Here is a 15,163-nt window from a genome sequence, read left to right on the forward strand (position 1 = left end):
GGTTCCTGCGAGGAACCTACGCGTCTGGCTGCCTCCGCGTGACTCATCACATCGGCGCGGCCGCTCTCCGTCTGCTCGCCCCCAGCCCTCCCTTCCCGCCTCCACCTCGGCCCTCTCAGCGCTCGGCCGCATTCCCGCCTCTAAGGCGCGCACCCCCCTCCCCCGCTCTTTCCCTCCCACCCCCCCCGCGGCGTGCGCGCCCCCGCAGGTCCGACTCGGGAGCGCGCGCGCAGGCGGGCGGGCGGGAGGCGGCAGCGGGCAGGGAGCTCTCTGCGGGCGCAGTGCTGATCCTTCGGCGGGCGGCTCGGGAATGCGAAGCGATGGCCGCGGGCGGCTCGGGCAGTAGCGGCGGAGGAGCCGGCGCGGAGGAGAAGAGCTACCGCCGCTTCCTCGAGCTGTTCTTGGGAGAGTTCCGCGGGCCCTTCGGGGCAGAGCCGGCGCCGGCCGCCCCCCCTCCCGCCGCCGACACCGCCGCCTCCGAGGAGGACCCCGGAGCTGAGGGAGAAGCGGCGGCCGCCGAAGCGGAGGAAGGAGACGGCGCGGACCCTCGGCCGCCCACCCCGCCGCCGCCCCCCCCGCCGCTGCCCCCGCTGCCCCGGCCGCTGTCGGAGTACATCACGGAAGAGGAGGTGGAGGGCGAGTGCCTGGACCTCTGCCTGCAGCAGCTCTATAAGTAGTGAGTGCGGCGCGCGGGGTGTCCGGCGCGTGGGGACACGAGGGTATCCCGTCCGCGCGTGGGAACGGCGCGAGGGGGCAGCGGGGACTGAGTGCCCGCGGGGCGCGCCGGGACGGAGCGGGCGGGGGAGGGCCGAAGCGGAGGAGTGAGCTGGCCGGGGCTGGAAATGGAAATGTTCCCCGCGTGAGGGTTTCTCAGCGGGGAAAGCTCTCAGAGCGCGAGAGAAGTGGGGGGGAACCAGGGGATAAAGCGGTGCCCCCCTTCCCCCCCCCCCATCCTCCTCCTCCGGCCCCGCGTCCGCAGGCGGAGCGGAGTGCCGTGCGGGGAAGCTGCCCGCACCCACGGAGCGCTGCTCCGCTCCGTAGGTTCATAGGGCTCATAGAGCGCTCCGCGCTTTCTGAAGGCTGCGGCGTAACGAGGGAGCGCGGGTGGGATCCGTTCGCGTTGTGAAAAGTCTGCGGACGGAATTGCGAGCATGAGTCGCTTTGTGCTGCGCTGGGAGCTGAGGGCTGGGGCAGCGGGAGCGGCTGATAGAGGCGTTTCTTTGGGAGCTGATGCCACGGAGGAGGCAAACGAACCTGTGGACGTACGCGCGGAGCACCGGGGAGCACTCTGAGCTGGTAATTGTAACGGGAGGTGTTAGTCGGTGACCGAAAACCAAAGAAATAGGGAAAGGATCGGCTTTTACAACTGCGAGACGCGCTTCTGTTCGCTCCTGCCCTGCCTCCTCCTGCCCGGGGCATCGCACAATGGGAGCTGAGGACAAAGCTCTCCCTCCCGTTAGCGAAGAGCTCGTCCCAGCTCCTCGGCGAAGTGCCCCTCCTGCAGCAGCACGGCTGGCGTCGGGCTGCCGTGGGGAAGGAGGGCCGCGTCCCCGCCGCCTATTTAGAACGTTTTCTTCCTTATAAACACGCGTGTGAAAACAGATCGGTCCCAATAAAGTTTCAGATAGAGAACAGATTGCTTTAAAATGTTAAAGTGCGTCTGTGTCTCTTTCTCTCTGCGTGTCCCCATACCCCAGGACGGGCAGCCTCCGGTTCCCCCGATTCTGAGGTCCCTGTTCATGCCCTGAATTATTGAGCGAAGACCTTTTGAGGGGATTCCCTACGTAGGGGCAGCTCTTCCCAGTGCTTTTGTGCTGTTGGGTTGGTGTTTTTTTTCCCTCCAGCGTTGTGTGAATCTTTTGATGGTTACTGAATGACTGATCTTCATGGCTTTGTTTATGGTGAAACCAAGGCGAGCTGGGCTGCCTTCTGCAGGCATCTGCCTTACTGAGCAGAAGGCACTATCTGCCTCAAAAGAAAGGGATCGTTTTGGAAAAGTTGCTTGCCAGAGCCTTAAATACCTTGTTAATGTTTAGAAAACGCATTTTCAAATAGAAAGTGAATATGTTTTATTGGTAGACATTGATTTGTGTTTATCGGACATAACTGCAAAATGGAATTCTTCAAAACGTTTTAAATACTATACACCAAATCTAATGCAGAGAGCTAAGGTAAGTACAAGTCTGCAGGAGTGTTCTCCAGGTGAAGTATTGACCCTCCAGTCATCAGAGAAACGTAACACTGTCAAAGGGCCCTAAAGCTGACAGAAGTAGAACGATTTCCCCATTTACAGCAAAGGGTTCACGTGGTCGGACGGTCACAGAGATGGTGTGCGTGTGAGTAGAGCTTCTTCTGTGGCAAATGGTTGTGGTTTTGTTTAAGTGAACAGCAAAACAGAGCCCAAACAACAAACAGTGCCCACGGAACTCACGCAAAGGGAACCTTTTATTGGCATGTTATTAACAGGACTATATTGGGAAGGCATGCTCTCTGTGGCTGTAGCTATGTATTAGTCAGATGGCTGGTGTGCATCGTATGTAGAATGAGGATAAATCATAAATCCTCATTCTGTGAAAAATCCAACAGCTGTTTTTTTTCAGCTATTTTAAGTGCACTCCTTTGGTTCTTTTTTTAAGGCAAGTGAGACCATTTCAGAACTGAAAGCATATTGCCAATCATGGAAAAATGTAAAAGTTGAACACTACTGCGCAGATCAGTATGAGAAGAGTTCCTTTTTATGAGATTTTCCTGCTGTTTTCCAAAAGACTCACAGCCCCCTTTGAGATTTCCAGTTCCTGATTTCCTTCTAAAGACAGCATATGCTTGGAAAGTTAGAGTAATGTAATCTTTGTACTGTCTAAATGCCACAAAATGTATATGAGCATATGAGCTTTCTTAGTGAACCTTAGCAGCATGGAAGTGATTAATAGGAAGTATATTAGATGAAAAAAATGACCACAAAGGGAATAATTGAGGAGCTGCATTGGAGCACTGGATGTTAACTTGAAAGTGGGGTTGGTTGGTTGGTCTGTGTGCACCTATCTTGTGTAGAGTCTTACTCAAGAGAAAGCTGTGTATTTAAAACCATTTCAGTGTAGCAGCCAATATATTAAGGACTTAATCCTACATCTGTTCAATGAGCCCCCATTGCTTACTTGCACCTAGTCAGGAGCAGACATGGTTCCTGGCTTACTTTAGAGAAACAAGTTACCAACTTGAGGTAACAAAGTTGTCTGTCATGATCTTTTATATTCCTTTCAATACTGATACTTTACAGAAAGTCATGTATTTAAGAAGTAGGTTCTTCACAAGTGTCCGGGGAGCTCATCAAGGAGCTGTAGGTGCTGAGGCAGGGCAGGGCCAGTCTGTGTCAAGTCCTGCAGCATGATGAGTTGTGTCACTGGAAGGAACCAATTTATCTTGTTGCTACGTTTTTTTCCTGTTCAAGTGGCATTAAGAAAAAAAGAAATTCAGTGCTATATTTTCCACAATGTCCCTTCTTTTTTTTTTTTTTTCCCCATTCCAGCTCTGCTGGGAGTGGACTCTGTGTCGTTTGCTGGCTCAGGTTGACTTCTGATGACTTTGGTGGTACTTTTAAGCACTCATTCAGAAACACCTTTCTCAAACTCAGAAAGTAGACTTATTTCTGCAGTGTTCAAATTTGGAAAAGATCACTTGTTTAACAGAAGTTTAAAAGTCATCTTAATTGCTTAACTAAAGAGCTGATGGCCAAGTGATAAACTTACCCTTGGAAAATGAAAAGAGACAGGTGAGCATTGCTCTTCGTGTGAGCTCTTGGCGGAGTGCTTTGCAACATTCCCAGGATATCACAGATCCCAGGATTAGGATTAAACAAAATGAGAGACTTAGTGAGATTTTTAACATTAATCTTCTCTTTATTTCTAAGAGAGGAAATATTTTTACTTAGGTTTGAGTAACCCATTTAGTCTTGCTATGAAAGATCAAGCAAAGCAATGCAGGCTTGGAATTATGTGAAATATGGACAACAAAACAGTGTCTTCCCCCCTCCCACCCACCCAATCTTGCAATGTTAAGGTAACAAGGAAGAACATTTCATGGTAAGTCTATGTGAGCAGAAATCTTTTTGTACACTGCACTCTGAAGTTGAAAAATGAAGTTCTATCTGCTGCCTCCATCACTGCTGAGCTGGCTGTAGCTTTCCCCTGAAGAAAGCAGATGTGCTTGTTTTTAATTTACTTTCTTAACTGCTGTTGTATGAAAGCTGGCATTGCTGTCAATATCTGTGAACTGAAATTCATGAGTTGTGCTAGATTTTTTTAACTTCACTCTAAATAGGCTCTGATGTTTTACTCTTATGATTTATCTTTCATCACCTCTTCTATTGATTGCAATCTAAAAGCCCTTATAGGAAATATAATTACGCCACTCGCTGTCTAATATTTGTCATACACACACACAAAAAAAAATGATGGTACTTGTTTAATCTTCTTTTATATGCATTTACAATGGAAACCACGATAGCAGTGTTGGTCCATGTTCACAATAAACAACTGAAGTAAGTACTGGTTGCACCTCTTTTGGGGAATTTCATGCTGGTTTGTGTGGGTGTTTGACAAACCAGGACCACTGGGCTTCCCACCTCTAGCTCTGTGGCAGTGCAGGTCTGTAGTTCAGCCTGTTTCTGCATGGCAGCAGGGCAGTGCTGGCTGAGGCAGGCTGCCAGGATCCAGTGCTGGGCAGTGGCACACTGGAGCACCAGCAGCAAGCATCCAGCTCTGCCACTGAGGCTGGGGGCATGGCTGGCCCGTGCCCTTATCCTCACACCCAAAGGGTCTTGGTCCTAGAACTCCTGGTGCTTCCTTGTTTCATAAACTGGTAGAAGTGCATGCATAAAGTTAAGAGAAACTAGTAGCATTATTAATGCTTTTTTGGTCTTTAAAATAACCTGCTACTAAATTCTGTTCATGTTCCAGATGATGGCATTGTCTTAGAATTGAGTGCTTGGCGTTTCATACACCTTTAACTGGAAACGGTTATATTCTGCAAATAGTATTTAGAGATAATCACATTCAAAACCCAACTGATGATCTCCACAGCAAGAGATTCCTGAAGCCACTTTCAAGGCATCTTCAGTTCACGCTCCCACGCATTTAGAAATACTGAATCAAATTGGAAATTTTGATGTTCCCTCTAAAAAAAGCGCATCCGCAGAAATGAGCTATTTAAATTGCAGATTTACATTTTGTAATAGTTAACATATATGGTGACATTTCCAAACTTCGTACTAATTTATGAGTAAAAGGATGCTGAGTTTTTCAAGTGCAGTGTTGGCTGTGCTTTGAAGTTGCTTTATATAGCATTTAAAACACTCATCCCCAGTGAACAGATTATGGGGCTGTATTCATAGCAGTGCTTTACTTCGCTGAATGCTTCCAGGTACAACAAACTGAAGGAAATTAGTGTTATGAGGAACCAATTCACACTGAGGGTTTTTTTTTGTTTTTTGACCCAAATGAAATGCACACAGATCCTACTGTTCCCAGTGATGCTATTTGCATTTGCACACACACGAATTGTGCAATTAGTCCCATGTTTACACATTCTTATTTGATCTTGCATAAGCACTGTCAAAATTAGTTGGGCTTTTCAAGAAAAAATGTGCTTTTGAATGTGTGTGATAACATTTATTTGTAATACAACACTTCTCATTGGTAGGATACTTGAAAACCTTTAAGTAGAATTTTTTGAGTGCGTTGTGAAACTACCTGTAGCTTCTGGATGTGATGAGCAAGTTGGTCTTCATTCCTTCAGAGTTTGCTTGGCGATCCCATGTCCTGCACAAAGCTCTGTGCACAGAATAGTTTCATCCTTAAAATTCCTCACTGTAATTACCTTTACCAATGGCAGAGGATTTCTCCACCTCCTCTTTGAAGAATCATTTCTGTTGCGTCTCTTTCTGCAGATCTTTTAAAATCACTTTTGTTGGTGTTGAAATTAAATTTCAGTTTCCTTTTTGTTACGTTCATGGAACTTCCAGTGTCTCGGCTGCTCTATCACCAGGATATGTTTTCATTCATTTTTTGTTGTCTTGCTAAATTGCCTACATGATCACATTAAAAGCGAAAGCAACAGGGCATGTAGTGCACATAATGAGAATTCCGTTTCTTCCTCTATTTGATGTCACTCTGAACTAATCTCTGGCTGTCCTGCATCATTCTCTTCCTTCATGGCTTTTTCTATTTTTGTTATTGCATACTGTTTCTTCTTTTCTCCTCGTAATATTCTCACCGACTCAGAAGGATAGATGAAAAACGAGATGAAATGGAATTAACACTTTAAAACATCAGATGTTCTTTATACCACGCTGCATTGCCTTATGCAATGCATCCCTAATTACGTAATGCCAATGGTTACAAAAATAAACGTGCCCTGGACAATATGTGTCCATGACGTGTTGGGAACCTATGACACGCTACCAAACTACAAATGGTCATTACTACTCACTGGGCTCCTCAGCCTCCGTTTAGCTGAAATCAGCTGCTAAACACTTGAGCTTTTTGCTGTTACGGTATGTTTAGTGATTAGATGAGAGGAGTGCAGATTGTGGGCTTGTTTTACAGAAACGTTTCTGCTGTGCCTTTGTACTTCATTAGGAAGAAACAACATCACCCACAACTAATAAGGCATTTTATAAAGAAGCAATCATCAGTCTCATAAATTAGAACTGCAAGGGAAATAGATGCCCCTGGGTACTTCAATAATTAATACGGAACTTAAACGAGCTCACTAGATTGCAGGATTACCTCAGTTTATGTTTATATTGGATGGAAAACAGCTAAGGGCAACTAATGACTGAGTAACTGAAGCATCATTTGAAGCTGCAGCACTGCTCCCCAGTTCTGAATTCCGCTTGGAAAGTTTAAGATGTATCGTGGTAGGGCAGAAATAAAAAGTTAGCAGCTAAACTTGGATGGTGGGAACACTGTGCTTGGATGCAGGCAAGTTTGAATTAGGAAACCTTTCCACTTTCTTGCAGCAGTAATTACAATGGAAGGAATATTAGATTAGTTGGGTGAAATTGTGGGTAGCTCCTTGAAGTTCATCTTCCTAGAGGATATGATTTTGAAACTATTTTTGCTGATCTTTTTTGATCCTGTTAGTTCTGTTCAATTGCATCTGTTGGGTTTGTTTTTTTTTTGTTTAGTTTCTTCTGCTTTTATTTTACACTAAGAGTTTGAGAACTTTCTCTCATTTGACAGCATGATTTTTGTCCATTACGATGTAACTATAAATAGGAGCAGCATATAAAAATAGCAGTTGGCATTTTACATTCTTGGCACTGTTTCTAGGGCTGTTCCTTTAACCTCAGGCTGTGACCTTCTTACTGAGGTTGGGGAATCTGAAACGACTGTGATAACTTATTTCTCATTAGTGTCACCAAAACAAAACATTCCATGCATTATATTAATTCACTTCGGGAATTATTCCTTTACTTTCAGTCCTTGCAACTACAGAGGGCCCAAACCCCCCTGGTGCAGCCAGGAATTTATTTAGCAAGCAGTTGTGCTTTGCTTTTTCTGTTTCTCAGGAGAGAACAGATGAGGCAACTACAGTTTGTTTCCATGTGGACCAGCGTTATATGCAACAAGCTTCTGCTCACTCACCCATTGCTTTTTTTTTTTTTTTAATTATATGATAGCTCTGCTAAATCCCACAGTAGGAATTATATTTTTAAATAAGTATTTGGTTTATTCGTTTATAATAGGTCATGAAAATCAGGCGATGTGTTCAGTTCTTTTCTGAAACCTGTGAAACCCCATGAGAGCAGTAGCAAAGCATCTGAAATTCCCACCCGCGTGGAAGGAGTTTTACATAAAACTAATCATACACACTTGCACATAAAGCACGATATGTGTTTTAAACTAAAGCTTTCCCTGCAACTAGTGTCACTATTGAAGTCATCTAATTGTCATGATGGAAGCGAGTCTGACTGAACAAATATTAAACGTTTTTCATGATTTGCTTTATTATTTTATTTCTAGAGTATGCTCATTTGCATTCAGTGTCAAATTTTTATCAGTGCCTTTATGAACAAAAATTACTCAACCAAACAGGAATTTAGAGTAAGAAGGGAGTGAAAAGCTGTCTTCCAGTCTCATCATCTTTATTATGGAGTGGAACAAAGTGTTAGTTCTGGAGGTAACTCCCTGCATAGGGGGTTATTGTCAGTCTTCAATGCTGAGAAAATAGCCATCTGAAACAGAGATAACAAAAAACATCTGTTGAGGAAGCAGGGAAAGAAAAAGGAAAGCGCTTTGAGGAAGTCTGATTTATATTTGATTGGGTGCTTTTCATGTCTTTACAGGTAGCATGAAATAATAAAACAGAAAGAGGAAGAGAGATGTAACTAATATCAGCATCTGACTCACCCATGGTCTTCTCATTCATTTTTTAGAGACTTGTTGTCTGTCTGTGAAATGGACCTGAAAAATAGAAAAACCTCATCAAAGTCTTTCTTTACCACCGTTTTATTGTGCCAGTCTTCCCAAACTGCTCCAAAAGCTGTTTGTACGCTGCTGTGTTCATGTTTGCTCTGACTGCATGGACGTATTAGGGCTATGCCATTGCTTAAGTTAAAGATCCGGTTCTTCCTTACGCTGCTGCTTCTGCTGGGTTTGCTCTTAATGCCCCATTCAGTTACAGGTGCTTTTCAAGGAGCTGTTGTAGCCCTCAAACGTTTTTTGGAAGGACTGAAAAGCAGTTCAACTGCTTCTTCAGAGCTGAGAGAGGGACAATGCCATCCTGCGTTGCCTGTGGCCATCTAGCACCAGGAAAGAAAATATTCTGAGGTGTTAAATCAGGAGAGAAAAAAATTAAGGCTGCTTCTGCGGGGGAGTAAGCCCCACATTTCTGTAGGCTGGAAAATGAAACATTAGATTTGTTGAAATTAAGAAGCAAATACTAGCATAGGATCATATACTGTTTTAAATACGATGTGGCAGCATGTTTTCCTCATTTTCCAATGTGTTCACTACTGTAAAAAATGAAAATACTGCAGATTCATGTTATTCTGTTGGCCTTGTGGTGTGTTCTATAATGGGATCTTGTTGCATTTTATGATGATAGGCATCTGAAGGTTGATGATAAGAATAAAGAGTCAGAGCGTTTGCTGGGGAAAAAAAAAAAAAGGATTGCTGCAAAATAGATCTTGTGAGGATAATCGAGAAAACTGAACAGGCTAAGCAGATATTTTGCTCGAAGCAATAGCACACAGTTGCATCGAGCTGGGGAGACTGTGTAGGCTCTTCAAAACATTAAACAGGAACTTGTGTTTACTTTTCTTACTTGCTCTTTTCTCGTAACCAGGCAGTGCTATCCATGGAGCAGTAGGGGATGCAAGTTGCTAGTCTCACTTACAGCAAGGTTAAGTGGCACGATGAAACCATTAGAGTGACAAGTCTAAACAGCTACCCTTGGAGTAACGCTGGTGGCAGAAATAAACATGGAAGTTTTCAGGAAGATGCCAAGCTAGACAACGTGTTTGGAGGTGAATTTGCATTTTCTGCATGTCAGCAGCTTCCAAGTTATGTCAAAGGAGGTTCGAGGCAAATTAAAAAGGAGGAGGATATGACCCTCAAAAAACTGCTACTTTTGAATCCAAGAATAAACGAGCACATCCTGTAGTTCCATAAACTCATATGTTTCAGAACTTCATTAATTTCCCACATATTAATCCATCTTCTGGAGAAAACAATTTGTTCAACTTTTCTACTCTCTGAATAAGGAAAGATCAGTATATAAAACAGGGCAGGAAATCGGAAAGTTTTGTAGTCAAAAAAGAGCAAGTTGGTCTTGATTTGAAAGTAAACATTTATAGAAGTTCATCTCTACTTGAGAAAATCATTTTCTTTCTGAACGTTCATTCTCCTCCTTCAAAAATGTCATGTCTTTCTGTAAGCAAGACCTCCACGGCCTCTGCACCATGCACTGGATTCTGGTGGTTGTTCATAGGCTAAATATAAAGATAACTTTCTGCAATGTTGTGTGAAGCACTGAAGAAGTGGAAGAAGACGGTATAACTTGAGCTTCTGTACAATTTGGAATCTGGGATTTGGGAATTGTTTGGCTTTCTTTCTGATTTGTAAGTCTTGCAGTGTTGCTAACGTATTTTCAATGGTGTAAATTTAACTTACCATTTCTTTATGTACACAGTTAAAAAAACAGTTGTGGTGCTATCCATGAAAACAACAGAGTCCTAGTGCTAACGTGGGTAGAAGCTACTACTCTGTTAGGATAAGGGTAAGTGACACGGTAGAGTAGAGCGTGGTGTCTAAAACTCTTACATGGCCACGTATGACTCTGAACCCATTCCCAGTTTTTCCCAGGTCTGACTTTTCTACTTGTCTGTATTTGACAACACACAGAGCTGCTGCCTCCCTCCTCCTGGAATGCATCTAAACCTGAAGAAACAAATCTGGATGGTGTATAATCCTTACTAGCCACATGGAATTGTAATTCTTCCTATCAGTTACCACCATTTGTATGAGTATGTTTCATTCAAGTCCTATAGGGTTGAAATTATAGATTCACTTTCATTAGCTCAGGGCAAATTAATTTCAAGGCACTGCTGTGGGTTGTACTGGTGTTCTGTTTAGCCAGCTTGACACTCAGGTTCAGTTAGAATGCAGAAGTGCAGCAGCAGGACTGTATCCCAATATCTTAATGTGACAGCTAGCAAAGGAATTAGTTTTTCAAGCAGAAGAAGGGAAACTGGAAACATTGAGGGGGTGGATGCAGACAGATATGACAAGATTCTAAGAACCTGGGATTCCTGACAGCGTAGGCCTTCAGAGGCCGCCCACTAAGCTTTGGCAGGTAATAATCTAGGAAATTATAACACGTTTATTTTAAATGAAGCTGTTGAGATGTTTGATCTGAGATCTTCATTACACATACAGTAATGCTTTACTGCTAGAGCTCTGTTATTTTACCAAATGGTATTGCAGTTGAGAAGAGATTTCAGAATGGATTTTCTAATGATGTAGGATCCGGTTAAGTGAGTAAAAGTGTGACCAAATTCTACAAAGGCTAGCATTATAATACTCTTATGAAAGAGGGAGGGAGATTCAGCTGACTTGATCTCTCGCTGAATGGTACTGGTTAGCATCCTCATGCCTTTGTGTACCTATGTGGATGATTACACTGTATAAATCTGGAGTGCAGACAAATCTTTGCAACTAAAGATCTAAGACCTAATCTGCCCTCCAGCTCTAATCTTCAGAAGACTCTTTCAGAGGAGCGACACTATGCAAAAGATGGAAATTACTGCTTGATTGTGAACACTGCGTTTGCAGTGTGTTCTGTAGCCTCACGCCTTTGTTGCAGAGCCACCAGAAAGAGTACAGCAAACTGGGTGAAGCATTCTGGCTGGAACTCTATATAGTTATTACAAAGCATCCCATCTGCTCCCCCTCTCCATCCCACTGTGCCTGATTGCTTCTTTTGGACCTCGAATATAAAGCAGCATGTGCATAATTGGAGAAAGGAAAGGAATATATTTATTGGTGGCAAGGGAGTTCAGCCCCCACGGGGGAAAATGGCAATGTACAGAATGAGGTTCATAGCATAAGATTGAGCAGCATTTTAAAGGAATTCCTGTCAGACCATTGCTGTGATAGGACTTATCAAATAGTACTGGCTACTTATCTATCTTTGGCAGGGGACTCTTAGCTCCATTTAACTGTCAGTGCATCTGTAATCCTTCCTAGTCTGGAATAGTTGATAGGGCACCAGCTATCTTGGATTGGATTATATTTTGTCAGAAAGAGTAAGAACTGTGTTTGTAGAATCAAAGAAGGCAAATGTAGCTATTTAAGCAAATAACACTGAGCTTTTAATATGGCACAGAATAAGCCCAGACTTTTTTTTTTTCTTTTCTCATTTGGTAATGAGCCATTTCAGCACAGTATTGGAGATAAGATGGGGAGGTAGAGTATCACTGACCCCAACTAGCAATTTTGTAGTTATTCTTGCATGGTGGAAATCCCAATACACAAACTCCTGAAATATTCTGCCCATTCAGTACCTACGTGGTATTGTGAAAGTGGTATTAAGCTACACTGGAGATGAGACAGTGTCACAGCATTCAGCATCTTAAAAGTGACATAGGAGAACAAAACAACCTAGTGCTGAATGGTATTGTGTGTGAGCAGGTCAGTTCTAGCTCTCCATAATGTCTGCTTGCTATTTTATTTTTTAAAAACACACAGCTGTGCACACATGCTCTGTGAAGGAAAACACCTTAATTTAGGGCTGGTAGAGACTGTTGTTTCTCTCTTAAAGGTGATGTGCTCTGTTATTTTTCAGAACAATTGATGCTAACTGCTGTACGCATTTTCCATATGGTATCTTCCAATACAAATAATTCTTGTTGAGAAAAGGATAAGTGCAGAGCTTCTCTTCTGGTTTCTGGTGGCTGCCCATCAGTGCTCAGCTCAAACTGTATGCTGCTGGCACTTCTGATGATTTATACGGTAGTCACGTGTGACAGTTGCATATGAAGAACCAGACCAATGCCACCAATTCATGCCATCTCAGTTCCTTCTCAGATGAGTACAGAGATGGTCATCACTCTCAGATGACCATCAGAAATGATACAGAGATGGTCATCGTTTTCATCACTATGAACTTTCAGCTATCTGGATTCAGCTGCCATTAACTCTTGACATTCTTACTGTGAGAATACAGTACTTTAAGTCCTTACTGATCCATAAGATGCACGTCAAGAACATTTAAAACAGATGAATAATTATTCTGCTTTTCCCACAACAAACGAACAGATTTTTTTCTACGTTTCCTTTTCAAGTCAAGTGAAATAGAAGTGAAATCTAGTAAAGTAAATGTTGATAGATGGAACTTATTCCTCGCATCAAACTAATGAGGCATCACAAATATATTTTTGAATGTGTAAAACCTATTGGAGGTAATTGCTGTAGTTGGAAAGATGATGCAGTCTTCTTGATCCCCTTGTCTTTGAGTCAGGCACCAGCAGAGCGAGTCACCGTTGATTCAGATTTTTTCATCCTGCAATGGTACAAAATAGATTCTTTTTCAGAAATCTCCAGAGGAGAGCTGTGACAAAGCAAACCTTTTTTTGTTTGTTTGTTTGTCCCTAGGGATGCAATAAGAATATGGAAATGGGACGGTATGTTGAGGAGTGAAATGGATTAGCGTTCCCATTTCTCTGCGGCAGACATCCATTGTTTACGTGGTCTTGGCTGAGAGTACTTCCGTGACTCATCAGTGTTGTTGCTTCATATACTCAATTGCCATCCAAGGGATTTTTCTTCTGAAGAGCAAGCAGAAGGTTACCTGTGTGCATTACAGAGTATCCTGATAATGACACTGGACTTGATCTATGGGTTGATGTGCAAGTCTGCAGTTAGTGATTAGGAAACATCTGCTGATGTTTAGAAAAGTTTGTCATAAAACAGAGAGTTACAAAAGCAATCTGTAGGCTGGAATTCCTTACGTAAGGGATGCTCATTTGCATCTTAACAGGGTACTTCTCCTTAGAGGAAGAAATACAGGTGAAAAAAAATGGTTAAAATGTGGTTGATTTGCTTCAGTGCATTGTCGTTTGTTTCTCAAAAACGTGGGTTGGGTGAGTGAATATTGACTGTCTATCAATTATCAATATTATTTCTGCAGTGAGAAGCAAATTAACCTTTAATTGCAAAACCTCACAAAGGTGCGTATGCATTAAACCAACTAAGGTTTTGTTTCCCGTGGTGTTACCTTACTGGGATGCTCAAAATTCAAAAGAAGAATTACTTTAACATCGTATTTCTTCAGGTACAGTGGTCTCACTAGTTAAAACTTCCTGAAAATCTAACTGTTACTTTTAGGGTCATTGTTTTTAATGCATAAAAATGGAAAGAAGATGATCCATTTGTAATGGAAAAGAGCATTGCTATGGGAAACGTCAGCATAAATTGTTCCTCTCGTGTAAACATAGTTTCTGATGTCAAAGGTAAATATTCTGGTATTAAATGCTGTGGAATTTATCCAGCTGCAGCAAATGCTTAGACCCAGTTATCATCTTCTGAGGATCAGCTTATCTGACTTGGAGCTCAGTTCTGAGAACCTGACACTAACATTCCTTGTGGACAGGAAACCTGGGCACAAAACCAGTGAAAGTGCAACATCCTGACTTGCCAAGAGAATGTCCATGCACTCCTTCCTACATTCAGGTTTTACATCATCGTTCTGTCCTGAGGAGAGTGGGTTTATTAAGCTGTAAAGTCGTGCTTTATATTTCTAGTGATTACTACTGTTCCATTGCTTTCTTATGCTTTAGTGAAGAGTAAGCTGGCATTTTTATAGAGCTCTTTATTACAGCCTACAAGATGTCTCTCCTGAGTGGTAATAGACAGTTCAGAGCCCACTGTTTTGTATATGGAGTTGGATATTTTCCCCCATGTGCATCCCTTAACGTTTATCCAAGTACAGAATTGTCTGTCACTTTCTCCCCATCCTCTTGTATCGTGCCATTGTTGCACCTCACATTACTCTCCTGAAGAAATACTGCATTAAGATACGTCGTTTAAGAGAAGGTATATATAGCTCTGATTAACCTCTAAATGCTAAACAGATCAAAATAGTGAAAATAAATTGCTCCTCTGTTAAGTATAGGAGAACGCCCATGAATTTTAAACAACAGGCCTCAATGATCCTTCCTGCTGGGGTGCGTTCATTCAGATAAGCCCGCAGCAAAGCACTTGGCCTAAAGATGATTCTGTGCTCTGGTCTCTCCATGGAAACAGTCTTAAACCATAGGAAACGATTCAATTCTAAAGAAGCCGAATCTCCTTTCCAGTTGGCTCCTAAAATAACTTAATTCAGTCTTACGTGTGCTGGTGGCAGGTTAACTAGGCAAAGGCTGAAGGCTGATGTTGGAACCATTTTAAAAGAGAAAGCTCAGGATGTGGCTATGACTGCCATTTCACTTACACTCAGCCGCTAGGGCTGTCTTAAAGAACAACCTGCTTGTTCGCCGCTCAGTTTCCATGCTGCAGCCCTTTAAGGCTGAGCATTGTGAGCTTCTCTGAACCTGTATTGTGGAATCCTGCTGTTAATTCACTCTTGGGGTGTGTGTGTCTGTTTGTTTTCCCCAGTTGTA

The 15,163-nt window shown here is 42.9% G+C and overlaps 1 protein-coding gene across 1 annotated transcript in view; it reads left to right on the forward strand.

The window, feature by feature from the left end:
- The first annotated feature begins 298 nt into the window (after positions 1-298).
- The window catches only part of PPM1E (protein phosphatase, Mg2+/Mn2+ dependent 1E), a 52,507-nt gene continuing 37,642 nt past the window's right edge, over positions 299-15,163 (forward strand). Inside the window, exon 1 of the mRNA XM_065732047.1 lies at positions 299-676. Within this exon, the coding sequence (XP_065588119.1) occupies positions 321-676 (356 nt within the window). The 5' untranslated portion in view covers positions 299-320. The remainder of the gene's footprint in view (positions 677-15,163) is intronic.

Source organism: Cyrtonyx montezumae, unplaced genomic scaffold (assembly GCF_038088225.1).
Source record: "Cyrtonyx montezumae isolate F1298 unplaced genomic scaffold, pur_monq_1.0 scaffold_15, whole genome shotgun sequence".
NCBI lineage: Eukaryota > Metazoa > Chordata > Aves > Galliformes > Odontophoridae > Cyrtonyx > Cyrtonyx montezumae.